Source organism: Pristis pectinata, chromosome 18, assembly GCF_009764475.1.
Source record: "Pristis pectinata isolate sPriPec2 chromosome 18, sPriPec2.1.pri, whole genome shotgun sequence".
Lineage (NCBI taxonomy): Eukaryota > Metazoa > Chordata > Chondrichthyes > Rhinopristiformes > Pristidae > Pristis > Pristis pectinata.
The window spans coordinates 19,457,508-19,473,683 of NC_067422.1; the positions used below are offsets into that span (position 1 = coordinate 19,457,508).

At 38.2% G+C, this 16,176-nt stretch overlaps 1 protein-coding gene across 5 annotated transcripts in view; it reads left to right on the forward strand.

Moving 5' to 3' along the window:
* Nucleotides 1-13,395, forward strand: part of LOC127579792 (monocarboxylate transporter 4-like) — a 34,917-nt gene extending 21,522 nt beyond the window's left edge. For all 5 annotated transcript variants that reach the window (XM_052032720.1, XM_052032721.1, XM_052032722.1 and 2 more), the window contains 3 exons: nucleotides 3,452-3,595; nucleotides 4,807-5,592; nucleotides 6,153-13,395. In XM_052032720.1, coding sequence (XP_051888680.1) covers nucleotides 3,452-3,595; nucleotides 4,807-5,592; nucleotides 6,153-6,427 — 1,205 coding nt within the window. In that variant the 3' untranslated portion in view covers nucleotides 6,428-13,395. The remainder of the gene's footprint in view (nucleotides 1-3,451; nucleotides 3,596-4,806; nucleotides 5,593-6,152) is intronic.
* Nucleotides 13,396-16,176: the final 2,781 nt, after the last annotated feature.

Genomic DNA, 16,176 nt, shown 5'->3' on the forward strand with positions numbered 1-16,176 from the left:
AAACAATCAAGGCTTTGTAAAGGGAGCTATTTTCAGCAACCATATGTCTCATTCTTGCCAATAAACTGGAGTGGCAGACTAAATTTGTAAAGCAAAAAACTCCAGCTGAATAGTTGTCTTGACTTGCAAGTGAGCCTTCAATTGAATAGTCAACATTCCTGCATTTGACTGGTAGGAAGTTATTACAGTGGATATTGTTGATGCAGAGCACAATTTCCAGATGGGCAGAATATGCACCAGAAGTAGTGGACTGGGCTAATCAGGGTAGCTAATTACAAAGAAAATACTATAATCAAATAGCCACGATTCACAAGTTGAAGTAGGTCAAGCAAGACATCAATATGGATGCTGAGCCCTTTCTAGATACACCAGAGACAAATCTCCTAAATAATTCCATTAAAACAGGAGCAGCACAAATGCAGCTCCTGCCTTGAAAACTACTACCTTTTTGCAGTTTGATCTGTGATTGCTGACCCCTCCTAAACCTCCTCCCTCTCTCAATGAAATCCAGGGGGGTTGCCGAATTCTCCAGTTGGCAGCTGTCGGTGCTTGATGGGCACTGGATCTTCACTAATATAATGCGAGTGTTTGAACCTCCCCTTGATGGACCTATTGTGTGTGCTTAACAAACAACAACCACCTACTATCTGGTGACAGAGTTCAGACAACTTGGCTGTATAATTCATTATACTAGTTATTGCCCTCAATTTGAAAATGCTGCCGTTTTAGCCAGAAACTGCAGCTGTCTTGGCAACGTGGTAAATGAATGTACAAGTTTATAATTAGCAACAATTCTAGAAGCCACTGCAAGTAAACCAGCATCTAATTATTTAACACAAGTTCTTGGTGTTCCCTTTCTATAGACTATATCCCTGCCAAAGAATGCTTGGATGTGGGTTTACAATACAATTTGTATGCAGTAGGTGAAGGAAGGGGTAAATATTTAGAATACAAACAATTAAAAACGTTTTCTATATTTGTTTGTATCTGCTCTTCAACCAGCTTTTTTTTCAGTTGGAAGTGACATAAACTATCAGATCAATTTTAGGATTTAAACTTGACCATTCACACATGGTTCCAGCTCACATAAAAATAATGAACTTTGTCCTGTGCCTGTCACATCAGTCTTCCTGTTGATTTGCTGGTGAATTGCTAGTCATCACTGACTAGATATGCAGATAACATCACTGAGCTTATTCCTTCCTTTTCACAGTACCACTGCTTATCAGTAACTGCATACACATTCTGAGACATTTAGGAAAACATTTCAATAACACAGTTTGGCTTAGTAACTTGCTAGTTTCATTCTTGTTTTTCAAACCAGGTGGTAGGTCATCACATTCATCTAACTGTTAATGAATTCTAGGGTTTGCTTACCAGTTACTGCTGAATTTGCAAGAGTTCTATAATTATTCTTGGTTTTCCTAGTTTGGGGATGGGGAAAATTGGTCAAGGCCTCTTCTCCTGACGGTCATTCAACAGCTCTCAAAGGAAGAGGAACATTCATTAAGATCAAGTTCTAATGCAGGCAATCTGACCATTGGTGGAATGTTATCTTCGAGGCTCACATAAATGGTGACCACTTATTGTATTTTCTTGGTAATTGGCTCCCTGACACCAGGCTTCAGTATGAAGCCAACATCTCCACTTGTAACTAACTTGCTGCTGTTTACTTGATGCAGCTGTGATCTTGTGGAAAAACTAAAAGCTTGCACTTGAGGACACTTCTAATTGTAATGTGACAATGGAAACTGATAATAGATTTATTTTTTCAGAATGGTGAGTTCCAAGCACAGACTTGCAGGCAGTCTTACTTGATTTTCCACTCTGAGCAGTCACAGATGTTCATTTCCAAGTATGAAATGGTACAAAATTTCCCAGAACAACAAAACTACTTCCCTACATTGATGTTTATCTATTTGTTCATGTCAAATCCATTAGAAAATTCAACTATTTTGATTTCTTTATCACTTTAAAACTCCAGATCTTTAGTAAATTTGTAGTTCTGTTGGGTGATGGCAATGTATTTTGCAGTGTTATCACCTGGGCAATGAGAAATTTTCCAAAGATGGGGAGGTCCTCTGCTCCTTTAGCTTCTTCAACAAGCTTTCACCCATTATAAGGTTAATGGTGGGATTGTTTGATTGCACAGATATCCAGCTCTGTTTAGCTCTGGGTAATGAACTTGTCATTGCCCATATTAGCAAAACCGGGGTGATGCTTGGGCTGATGAGGTGGTAAATGATATTAACAATGATCATCTCTGAAAAGTGAGGAGCTAAGAAATGTACTCAACAATACTTTGTCCTAGTTGTTACCTTCCCTGTTTAAAATTGCATAGCATTTCCAGCACACTTTCTCTAACACCTGCTGGAAGAAATATTGTGGAGTGTTACATGAGTAGAAATTGTAATACATTGGTCAAAAATGAGTGAGTACATTTGTTTAAAAGTCTCTTTTAATAGAGACTTGACCATATTTTAGCTTTACAGTAAGACTAACAATGCTAGCTGTTAATTCAGTGCAATTGGACAAATAGCAGAAGAGTGATGCAATTCAAATATCAAAAACTGTCCAAGCTGAGCTGGTCTGTAAATAGCTTTTGTACAACTGTTTTGTCATCAAAATGCTTTGAATGACATGATGTTGCTGTACTTCTACAGTGGACACCAACTAATCATTTCAACTGTGGCGTGTGATTCCTTTTGCACTCTTAAAAATTGCCAACAGCCAATGAAAAATTACTTTTATGTTCTCTCAATTTTCTCTTGCAGTCTGGCCTACTACTCTTTCTTTTATTTCTATTTCTGAATGTGATTTGACACTGAATTTTTCTGAACTACTTATTTCTTTCTGTTTGTATGTTTTTTTTAATTCAAGTGCTTATGGGCATTATCAACTCTGCCCTGTTTTCCTCACTGTCATTCTTGGTTCACGTGCAGCAACTTAAGTTTTCCCAGTATTTTACATAAAATGTGTGAGGACAAGTCTACTTAAAAGTACATTGGGAAAATACAAAAATTAACACTTCAGATTTCAATCATTCAAAACCTCATTAATCCTATATTTTTGCTGTAATTCTTCATGTGCTGTGAATCATCATTCTTTATCATTCTCTTTATTCTTAAAACTGCAGCCCTCCTTCCCTCCTGTCTACAGACTTAAAGGTTGTCAGCATTGTACAATAAATTTTGGTGGTGATCCACACAGTTGGCATTTGCCACTTCTCCCAGGTTAATAAGTCCATTATTCATTTAATAGATGGTAACTGTGTGGCCAAATTGCCAATCGTGAACAAGGTTAGTTTTAGCTTGGTAATCTGATTGCCCATCTTTTGAAATGAGTTTTGCAATGGTTTCAAAAGCCTTCCACGTGACAGCCTTGTCTACTTAGAAGTGTTTAACTCAGCACGGGTTACCTTACAGACTTTTTTTTTCCCCTCTTCTGCTAGGACCTATATCCAGTGTTCTTGTAAATCGCTTTGGTTGTCGTCCTGTTATGATGGCAGGAGGCTTTTTTGCATCAGCGGGTATGATACTGGCATCGCTGTGCACCAGCATTATTCAAATCTACTTAACAGTTGGAGTCATCACTGGTAAGAAGTTGCTAAAGCCAAAACAACTTTTTTTATAGTCAAGTATATGGATGTTGGAAATCTGATATGGGAAATGAGAAGTATGCAGCAGGTTGAGTAGCATCCATGGAGAATGAAGCAGGGTTAATGTTTCAGGCTGGGATATTTCACAAGTTCTTCAATGATCTGAAAAGTTGATCTGCACACTGTCCATTACTTTGGTAAATGTCAGTAATTACCTCTTTTTTTTCCTCCTCGGAAAGTAAATGGGCAATTTTCTTACCACCAGTCAAAGTTGAGTTTATTATCATATGCACAAATACATGTATGCATAGGTGCAGTGGAAAAACTTAATTGTAGCAGCATCACAGGCATATAGCATCATATAAGCACCATTTACAAGAAAAACGTAAATTAAACAAATTACACTTTTTACACAATTAGAAAAAAATTCCATTTTAGTGCAAAGTGGTCATAGTGTTGCTAAACTAGTGATTTGGGTTGAGCTGGTTGGTTTAAGAACTGAATGGTTGTAGCTGGTCTTAAACCTAATGGTGTGGGACTTCAGGCTTCTGTACCTCCTGCGCAGTGGTAGCTGTGAAAAGATGGTATGGCCCAGGTGGTGGGGATCTTTGCATGTTGCTGCCTTGAGGCAGTGCCTCTTGTAGATACTACCAGTGGTGAGGAGGGATGTGACGGATTGGGTCGAGTCCACTACCTGCATTCCTTGGCTGTGCCACTGGGAGCTGGAATCTCCCATACTTTGTTCACCAGGTCACCTTTATTAATGACAGACAAAACTCTGCAGAGTTTTTTTTTTGAGTGCAGGGAGTTTGCCACTGACTACAAACTCCCATGCCAAAATCATATGTTCAAGGCTGAAACTCCTAACCCATATGATTGTGTCCATAAAAATGAAACCTACACAGGGCATAGTTCTTTGGTCTGAATTGAGGGTGAAGTTTTTATTTGTGTAGCAGGTAATACTACTATAGCCAGCCAAACAACTAAATTCCATTTTCTTCACTCCGCTTTTCACTTGCCAGTATCCAACTAAAGACCATCAGATGATGAAAATTAAGGTTTGAACTTGTAGCGTTTATCTGTTTAATGTATCTGCATCCATGCATGCTTTCTTGGAATTAAACTGATTTCATTTAATTTGTGAATAATCCCTCCTAACTGCCTGAAGATACATAACTGAATAAATTACCTTTTTTTTTCCTCCCCAGGTCTGGGTCTAGCCTTGAACTTTCAACCATCTCTCATTATGATAAACCGCTACTTTGACAAGCGGCGACCATTAGCAAATGGCTTAACTGCAGCTGGGAGTCCTGTGTTCTTGTGTGGCCTCTCTCCATTAGGTCAGATCCTATCCAAAGTATATGGATGGCGAGGTGGCTTCCTCATTCTTGGGGGTCTGCTGCTGAACTGCTGTGCATGTGCAGCACTGATGAGGCCTCTGAAAGCAAGCACCAAAGGAAAAGCAAAATCAGAGGAAGGAAAAGAGACACAGGTGGTGGAAAAGAAGAAAAAGAATAAGCTTCTGGATTTCTCTGTTTTTAAGGATCGAGGTTTTTTGATCTATACAGTAGCAGCTTCTGTCATGGTGTTTGGACTCTTTGTTCCTCCTGTCTTCATAGTAAACTATGCAAAAGACTTAGGAGTACCAGACACTGATGCTGCCTTCTTGTTGACCATCTTGGGTTTTGTTGACATTTTCGCCCGACCTCTTTGTGGTATTATTGCTGGGTTGAAGCCTATCCGGCCTCGATGTGTATATTTTTTCAGCTTTGCTATGATTTTCAATGGGATTACGGATCTTGGTGGCTCTTTTGCTCATGATTATGCTGGACTCACTGTGTTTTGCATCTTCTTTGGAATGTCCTATGGAATGGTGGGAGCCCTGCAGTTTGAAGTCTTGATGGCAATCGTCGGAACTAAGAAGTTCCCCAGTGCCATTGGCCTAGTATTGTTGGTTGAAGCCATGGCTGTCTTGGTAGGCCCACCAGGAGCTGGTAAGTGTGTGTTCACCATAATATTAAAGTAGGGAACAAAAGGTGGAGGGAAATGAACAAAATAACTTGAATGCCAGAAATATGGAAAAGGGGCTCAAGTTTGTTTTCAATGGGACATTTCATTAGATGTGTTAAGATCAGGAGTGGAGTCCCTATGGCATAACAAAAAGTGGTGATATTTACTATTTAATGTCATTCAATTCTATTATAACTTTTTAAAGGTACCACAAATGAATTTGTGACACATGGGCTTGTTCCTCCAGTTTCTTTCCTCCTTCCCCTCTCTCTGTATAGTCAAATGGGATCCAAATGCTTTCTTTTGATTGGTAGACAATGATTTTCTTGTCACCATTATAGAAGACCTTTTGCAGCAAGGAGAGGAGAGCATTAACAAAAATATATTGCAGAGCACAGCTTGGAGTTGCAGATTCTGCATTCTTAAATATCTGGTTTAACTGTGAGCAGAAAACAGTTTCTTGAGGTGTTGCTGTTTACTTGCATGAATACTAGTTTCTGTATGATTATTGATAGTTTCTCTTTTCCATTTGTGCCTATTACAGGGAGGTTGTTGGACTATACAAAAACTTACAAGTACGTTTTTTATTTGGCTGGTTCTGAAGTGGTCCTCTCTGCCCTGATACTGTGTATTGGAAACTACTTTTTCATAAGTGGAAAAACTAAATCACCTGAGATTGAGCAAAAAGAAAGTGTAGAAGAAGGGGAGAAGCAACGGCAACAGGAACCAGGAGCAGTGGATTCCGTGGAGGTGGAGCAGTTCTTAAATGAGACGGGAGAAAATGGTGAAATTTTGCCAACACCTGAAACAAGTGTATGAAACTCGAAAGAAACAGAATGTTTACAAAAGTGAAGAAAAAGGAGTTTGTATTTATTTAGAAACGTGAGGTACCTTGTATTGGTGAGAGTAGGTTATTTAATTGTGCAGAATATTTTTGTGACACTTGTTTTAATTTGCTGCCTTGCATTTGTCATTCAGTGTGTCTTTCAGAAATCTTTAAAATGTAACAGTATTTTTCATAAGTCGAGATGCTTTAAGAGCATTTGGAGATGTGGAGGATGGGGATATCAAACCTACAGAATTGTGATTTCCATAACAATGAGAAAAGTAGAGGTACAACCTACACTCTGCTAACAACATGGACAACGGTACTCCTTCACTTTAAGAAATTGTCCATAACTGAAGGTTTCCACAATTTATTTGGCAGAAACACTTGTGGACCAGCATGGGTTAAGTATTTTTAAAGGAAGCAGAAATGAACCAGATGTAAACCTGGCTCTATCTGGGGTTCTAATCCCATTCTTCTAGTGTTTTATTTGTCAATTAAGGATGTAGCCAAATCGCTAGTATGTAGTGAACTTACTTGCAAGGCAAGAATATAAAAATAGAAAAATTTTAAAGCTCCTAGTTGTTAGTATTGGCTTGTTGCCATTAAGAAATGATCCTGCTGTGATTTGTGCAGATTGATATTCACACTGTACTGGAATATGAGGCTGATGAGATTTTTAACTTCCAGTGATTCTCCCACTGTATTAAAACCATCTTTTGTTTCTTACTAAATTAGGAGTGTCTGACTAAATGTTTGTTTTGAAAACTGGAACAAAAATTTCTATCCATAGTAGCATTGAACATTGCTTTGTGCTCCTTCTGTCAATTAACCAAAGTTTAACTTCTGGGACTGTAGGTGATTGGACCAATGCACCATACTGTTGTCAAAGGCAGTTCCAGTTTAAGTGTAAGGTGACACATTCAAACACTGGTTTTATGGCATGGCTACATTTACAAAGAAGATGACTGCTTTTTAACTGTGGACCAGCATGGGTTGTGGGCACAGATTTCGATACTAGTTGAAGCATCCTTGGCTTTGACATTTCAATTACCTAAATCTCAGGATAAAATCTTCTAAACTAATCCCAGCAAATTTAAGACCAAGAAACCAGCCTATCGCTGGATGTTGAAAAGCCCTTGTATTTCTTAACAAATTTCTTAACAACTGATAAGAAGAATCTGCACTTCTAATTGGGAAGTCCCAAACCACTATTGCTCATTCTTGAATATAGGATCCCATTGTTAATGCAACTGGGAAGACACAAAAAAAAAACCCTATGACATTGTTCCTGATAATATTGTCCACTTATGACCAGCGTATTCTGGGACACCTCATTTAAAATGAGCAAGTAATATAAATGAGGAATAATGTTATTCCCTGCTGAGATTGAAAGTCCCCAAAATGCTCTGAAAATGGGCATTTCAGAGGAGACCATTTAGATACATGTTACTCCATAAATACTTTAAATTAGTTGAAATATTCTCCAGACTGGTGGAACTGGGGTGGTCTTGCATTATTCCAACTCAAATAGGTGTTTAGAATTCCAGTTTTTTTTTATTCCTAAAATTGGATACTCCTGTGGTTTGCTGAAGATCTGTCAATATGATTTAACACATTTTTAAACAAAAACTTCCTGTTTGTGTGTAGTACTCTATTATTGACATAATTAATTGAATTAACGCAAAATGTTTGTAGGTTAATTTTATTAATGTCTTATGACTGGTCCAGAAACTTCACTCTAACTTGAAGTTAATGTAGTAATTTCAAATTCCATAGATAATATGGTCAAACTGGAGAAAATTAAGAACACTAGACTGGCTTTTTAAGATGGGGTTTGAAAATATCCATAAGTATTCTCTATTGATGTCTATTAAATGTCCATTCTATTCCTTGTACTTAAACAGATTAGCACTTGTCTATATTTAAGGTTGGGATTATAGCAGTGCAGCCTATTGCAGTCATGTGCCCTTAGCGCATCACTCTATGTTGAATTAGCCCTTCAAAAATATTTCTAGATAATGAGGTTCCAAGTTGTCCAGTGACTTGTGCTGCTGTTTTAAAAACCTGAACAATTTCAAATGTGCAGGCTGTACAGAAGATGGTGTATTAGATCCTTAAATTATTCCTGTAGCATCAAACAGATGCCTGTTCTGTTCTTGTGTTTGAATATCTGATGTGAGCAAGAACATTGTGTTCATTGTTAGTATTATCATAAAAGACTCTTGGGTCTTTTAACAATATTGCTTGTACCATTCTTGGAATTATACTGGTAGTCGGTTTATCTGGTATCTGGCTGTGCTGTAGCAGTCCTTAAGATGTTGCCAGATGGCCCTGTACTTGGTTTGCCACCATTACAGAGTATAAGCAAAGGTTATGTGGCTATATTGTTTGAGCTCTGCCTCAAGCCAGCAGTGGGATCATTGAAATTTGGCCTCCTGGTTTAAGGAAATGTTGGGGATTAGCCAGCAACTTCACTGGTATGTGTTTTTCATACAAAGGATGAATTGAAGGGGGTTGATGTGAAGCTGCTTTAGCTGACAACATCCATTGCCAACTGAAGAACAGCTGCTTGGGTGAGATATTACAAGATACTGGTGCCTATGGGTTTGTACCTATCCGTGAAAGCACTTCCAGAAAGTAGTGGATAAGCGACAAATCTACTCACTGCTCCCTTTCTTAGGCTGGGTACTATAATATGAAATGAGAGATTTTTAATTTGCATGTAGTTTACAATTTAAATCTAATCTCAAATTCTAAAAGATTTTGGATCTATTCAAATTCTTAATAAAGGTTTTTTAAAAGCTGGTGTTAATCAATATTTCAGGTTAGTATTAAACCACATTGTAAGGATTCTTACCCATTTCCAATTTTGTTCTCTAGAATTTGGCAGGAGAATGCATGTGATTCAAGCCCAAAAAATGGCAGAAATCTCAAATTCTGCCTCCTCCCTTCCCCACCACCCCCCCCCCCCCCCCCCCCATCAGGAGGACTTGATGCAGTTGTAATTGTGTCCTGGTGAGAGGGGAGTGGTTACAGCCATCTTCCCACTCCACTGCTGCAGGTCAAGTGCCAGGTAAATCTATAATTTACCTTGGCAAGACCAGGAGGAATGGGTTGTTCCTCGATGCAACAAGGAAAACCTAGATTAATCTTCCACTTCTTTCTAAATCTCCTATCTCTCCACTTCACCAGAAGGTGATGAATGGCCAGGAGGTGCCCAATCTGCAACCACAGGACAATGTTCTGCATCCTATTCATGTCTGTTTCAGATGGCTAAGAGTTAAAATACCTGAGCATTGGGGTGTCTGGTCAAAAACTAAAATAAACTCAATCACTCCATTCTCAATGCTTGGTTAAACCTTGGTGGATTTCAAACTCCGCATGAAACAGTGGTAATATTTAAATCAATGAGGAGGTTTATTGCAATTTGACTGCCCTGCTTATTGGGAGTTGGTTGTTTTAAAAAGTCTACAGTTTTATCTTGATAAATTATGCGGTCTTGCTTAACAAAAACTAGTGTAATTAAATGGCAGTAAATGGGAAATGGTTTGACAAACTAACAGTTAAAGGAGCACACAGTACCCCAGTAACTTGCATAATCTGTTGGGGTGATGATGGGACTTAGCAACTTTACTGAGTTGTGACATTGTAGTCTTGGAATGTTATATGCAATTGGATAATTTAAAAACAATTGGAAGAATTTGTTTGCTCAATTTGCAAAGGATGTTAGGATTAGCATTAGAACCAATGCACCAAGTTGTAAAAGTAAAATCTGTGGGACTGTCGTACCAGTGCCTGTTAACTCTTGAAGAATATCGGGAGCTAAGAAATGCAAAGTGCAAATGTATTTACATTGCTGCCAATCAAGTTTTCATGAGATTTAGGAATGGGGGAGGGAAGTTGACACATGTGACAGTTGGAAATGAAATATTGTCAAGTGTTAGCAATTTCTAGTTATCCATACTATACAGACCTGAAGGTTAAATAAGTTTATTAATGATGCACTTTATATGGAAGAATTAAGTGCAGTTTACTTGTTTAAAGCCATATTGAACAACTTTCACACTGTATTGTAACATTCTAGTTACCTAATTGACTTCTGGTCTTTTTTTAAAAAAAACACCACCTTCATTGGATGGTGTGCAAGTAACTAGTTTATCATGAAATTGGCCAATTTGGAATAAAAAGTGGAAAAAAACAAAGTCTAATCCCATTGTGGAAAATCACTATTTTAACAATCTGCATAGAACTTAAATTCAGAGTTGCACATTAAGACTTAATTTTCACACCTTGTACTAATCTCTACTCTGCAAGATCTTTGGGGTGAATTTTGATGCAAAGTAGTGGTAATAAATTGTCTATCCTTGATTTATACCCAGCATCCTCTTTCTGTTAACTTCAATGTATAGTGCTTGATTTGCTGCCACCTGTTTTACAGACATGCTGGAGCTGTATTTTACTTATTCCACTGATTCTCCTCTGTTATACTTTTTTAAAAAAGGAATGATCTCATTGAGAGAACACTCACTCGCCTATACTTTTGATATTACAATGTAAAGCATTTTTAAATTGCACCATCACCAATGGTATAATAGAATTTGCAGAAGATATTTGCCAACTAAAAATGTAAATTGTCTTGGAATAAGTTTTATTTGCTATCTAGTGAATGCATGGATGACAGGAGGGCAAGGGGGAGGAGCAGATCTGAAACCATCTTTTAAGAGAGCCTATTTTCCATTGGTTTCCCATTTTATAATTGATCAGCTGGTCTGGGTAGTTAGAGCCTACATGTGAAGTTGCTGAGAATGTCTGCTGTAAGGCGTACGTATACAGTATGTAAAGCCAGAGGCCATGTTTTGAAATGACTGTTGTCATTGATAATCCCCCTTGGCAACTTGGTGAAATCACTTTGTTAACTGAATTCATCTGTTTCTCTCTCAGCTTTTTACGTGTTACAATGCAATTTTTTGTGTAATTCTATTTAATTGAAACCTGATGGATTTTCAATATTTTTGGCTATCCTGTCAAGTGTTCCTGGGATTTATTTTACGACATCCTAATCTGTTCCATTCATGGCCAGAGTTCAATCTGAAAGTGCATCAATGTATGAAATTCAGCTTCAGTAGCACCACAAAACCCAGCATTAGTGGATTGGTCATTTTTGGGGTTAGGCTTAGGCCAGCTTTTCTATTCCATTGAAGTTGATGATAAAGGACCTCAATTTAAAAACTGATTCACACCCCCTCCAAACTGGGTGTTCTCCCTGAAGGAATCAACTGCTGTGCTGAGGCATTTTGGTTTATTCACTGCATAAATCATAAAATGAATATTCTTCAAAGCAGAGCACATCAGTAAGTAAATGTTGTTTAAGTACCACAGGCCAGATCTCCTGGCTGACTTCTCCCCGGGGACTTGCTTGGAGCAGAGCAACTAGTATGTTTATTTTTATCTGCATGTATAGTAAGACCAGCTAAACTAAGCAGTAGAAAAATATGTCAGCAGCTTTTTGATTGTGGTTGTTTTCTCAAGAATTGTAGTTCTTGCTGAAGACTGTAATCTTCTAACCTCAAGTGAGGTTTTATAATATTTGTGTTTTGAAAGATGGGTGGGGCTCAGGCAGTTCTGCTTTGAACAGTTGTATGAAACCTGGTAAAACAAAGGAAGTTCATCAGGTCAGAGAATTTCATCTCAAGGCATTATGCAGGCTTTGTTTTAAATGGATATGTATGTTGGCAATTGCCATATTACTTAAGCAATAATCAGATGTGAGTTAACTGCTGTCTGGCTGATCAGCTAGGGGCTAAAGTTAGAAAGAAGGTAAAAAGAAACCAATAATTCTCATTGCTGATCTTTTGTGCTATGACTACTGTGCCAAGCAGTGTGTGTCCATGGATCAGGACAAGACTGAACTCTGCACATTACCCCTTATGGTCAAATAGACTTCTGGCAATTTGCTGCCTGGGTTCACAAATGCAGAATGAATCTATGGTGCTATAAATGTGAAAACTGAGCACCTTTCAGGATGGCCATGTGATTTTTTTCTCCCTGGGGTAGGAGGGGAGAAAACCATCCTCAGGCATGCAATGTAAGACTTCTGTTGTTCTTTGTTCCTGTGAGAATTTTGCCCACAAATAGTGACTAAAGGAAACATACCCCTGTGGTTTCCCAGTAATTTAGTTGCTACAAGCATTTCATTCTACTAATCCATGGTTAAATGTGAACATTACATGGTTTATTGTAGTTTTTTTTATTCTTGGTTCAAAAGTATTTGCAGATGTAGGAATCTATTTATTAATGTTTACGTATACTGGATAATGGAGAATGTAGATGCTTTGCAAAAGAATTGTAGCTTTCAGTGGCTTGAAGCAACACCTTAAATGCTCAACATTCAGTTTGATTACTGGGTTTTTGCATTATAGTCTTTTTTTCTGATGCATTGTTTCACCATTTGAGTAATTTGGCATAGATATTGGCTGCCTTTTATAAACTTGACTGTAAGGAAGTAACTAACCAAACATTATCAAATTTGATATGTCTGTGAACTTTGTATCTGTATTTCCTGTATGTATTACTTCTGTCCAACCTAAACTGTGTCATTTTCTAGCAAAGAACCACTGCTGTGTTTCAACTGACAAATTTAAGGAAGATTCAGATTCTAAAGGTTTTAATCACAGAAATAGTAGCAATACAATTTTCTTTGCATGGTTAAAACATGAATAACTTGAGCTGTTGTTACTTCAAACCAGTTTCTTCACTCTTAATTAGACCAAAAGTATTCACTGCTTTGGACTGTTGATTTGATTGTGCCACTGTGATATCTCCATCCCAGGCCTTTATCAGTTTACTAATAAACGAAAAAGGCACACAAATTGTAATAGTGCAAGTTGGGATTAGCAACTGCAGTGAACTAACACATATGCAAAACAAAATAAAGGACAATTTTTTCTAAATTTCATAACTCTTCATCTTTATTCATAATAATCTTGCCCTAATGATTCTGATTCTACAGTGACTATCAAATGCTGCATAATTGTCCTAGGATTTTTTTTCAAACAAATGAAATAGTTCTTGGATATGACTGTTATAACTGTAAAATCTGGAACTTTATGAATTTTGTGAGTGAGATCAAGTAGTGGTGTTGCTTGTTCAGGAATTGTAAATGATTCCTGGGCCACAGTTGGAAACTGCTAACACATTAATGTTGTCTCATTGTATCAAAACACCAAAATTTGTTGCTTTGTTCTCATTGCAGCTTCCTTCTATCTCAAAGATTTGATTATTGTTGGAGTTTCACTGTTATGTATGGACTTTCTCCTGATTATCTTTGCTCAAGTATTTGCTTTTTTTTTGAAGTTTGAGGTGCTCTGGGTACTTTGTAGTTGCAAATACATGTAGATTTTGGAAAAACGTGGTTTAGTCTTCAGTGTGTTCAAATATCTAGGAAGAAGCATCAATTACACTACACCATTCTGACAGTCTTAGAAAATGGTACAGAGCCTAAAATAGTAGGAAAGGAGCAAAAAAATTAGGTTGGTAATCAGATAAATGAGAGTCCCTAGCAGTGGCTTCAGCAGTGAAATTAACACCACCCTGCTCCTCCCAATAAACATTTATTTCAAAGCTTTATAAAGGTAGGCAAATGTGTTGATGGAAGTAAACCTCTTGTTTCTGAGATGCTTTTAAAACACTTCCTCCCACGTTTTGAGCCGGGAACTCTACAGTCTATTCACTTGTTGCATCCATTGCCATGAATAGTGGCAAAGTACCCAACATGAAGCTTCCTGGTGGATTTGACCTGAGTGCTTCAGAGGAGCTGAACTCCACCAATGCAGCAGTACCTGCATACCTACATTCAGAGGCCCAAGGATGTGCATTTAGATCTCCTGATTCTTGTCTTTGCTACCTCCAGCTCAAGCCATACTTCCATTTGCTGCATGATAACCTTTTGAATTACAGAAGTGAAAGTTACAATGTGGAGTTTTGATCTTTCCCATTAGAACAAGGACACTTCCTACCTGCATCAAGCAGTTAAATATGGACATAGGGCTTGTAATTTTATTTCAGAAGTATTCTTTCATTAAAATCCCCTCTGCAACTACTCCACTATGTGTTTCTCTTGAAACTATCCCACTGTCCATCAGTACTCTAGTAATGTTTGGACCGTATGACAACAGAAAACAACTACTGTGGTTGCATTTTTTTGAAAGATAGAGGGGCCAGGAACCTGGTACTAGAAATTCACTTGGAACCCCTTTCAATTAACAACACTGATGTGGCATATTCAATTACATAGACTCCTTTTGCCCTTGAGTTTATTCACAAGTTCTCGTAAAAGCATGAAAAGGTTTTGGCCTGGATGTCTTGGCATGCACTCTTCCACTTGCCAGCTTACCAACTTTGCCATAAGGAAATGTGAAAAGGAAAAGGCTGCTTGTACTTCTGTATCACTTTGATCAATCATCCCATTTTTTAAAATCCCAGCACAATTTGGCTTGTCATGTTGAGAATCCAAGGCTCCCATTGCAGTTCCAGGTGCTTTGCTAACAGCAGTTGGTGTTACATTAGCAGTTGGATGAAATTTATGAAGTTTAAGTTTATTGTCATAGGCACACATACTCAGTATAAATGCCATGAAAGTGCAGCAGCACAGTACATTGTTAACATAAACTTAAATTAACACAAATTATGCATAACTTGCATGACAAATAACCATAACAACACTACTGCAAGTTGAGAGAAAAAATAAATCTGGCCTCACAGGTTGGTTCAAGAACCTGATGGTAGTGGGAAAGAAGCTATTGTTGAACCTTGAGGTGTGGGTCTTCAGGCTCCTGTACCTCCTGCCTGATGGCATTGAGAAGAGGGCATAGCCCACATGATGGGTGTCCATGGTGATGGATATCACCTTTCTGTGATGTCACCTATTGTAGATGTCCTCTCTGGTAAGTTGAGCTGTACCCCTGGTGGAACTGGTCAAGTCCACTGCTCTCTGTAGCTTGCATTCTTGTGCATTGGAGTTTCCACACTAGGTCATGATGCAACCAGTCAGAATGGTTCCCACTGTACAGCTGTAGAGTTTGGGCATGTCATCAAAGATTCCAACAATCTCCTTAAACTTGTAGGAGAGTTGCTGACGCATCTTCTTTATGGTTGTACCTATGTGCTGGGACAAGGATAGATCCTTTGAGACGTTGCCTTCTAGGAACTTGAAGCACACAGACCCTCGAATGAGGACAATCCACCACAGACCCTCGAATGAGGACAATCATCAAGGACCAGCACAGCAGATGCTTGGAAAGGCTACTACCTGTAAACTTCCCCTCCAAATCACACCATTCTGACTTGGAAATGTATCATCATTTCTTTTGTCACTGCATCTTATTCCTGGAACTCCCTACCTCCAGCAGTGTGGGAATACATTCAAGAGTAAGATGGCAACAGTTCAAGCAGGAGGATCGCCTTCACCTCCAGGGTAGTTAAGGATGGAGATTAACTCTGGCTTTGCCAATGACACCTACATCCAACAAGTGAACTTAAAAATAAAGCACCTATTTAGAACACTAATTCAGGGCACCTAGTGCTATCTTAAAAATAGTTGTATTAGAGTGGCATTGCAAAACATATTGAGCTTAAAGTTACTGGTTCCATTTTAGTTGCTATTGAAATTCACTGGTACATAAAACAGTTACAGACTTTGGTGATCCATTTGCTTTGTTCATTTCGTATCTGGCGCAGAGTT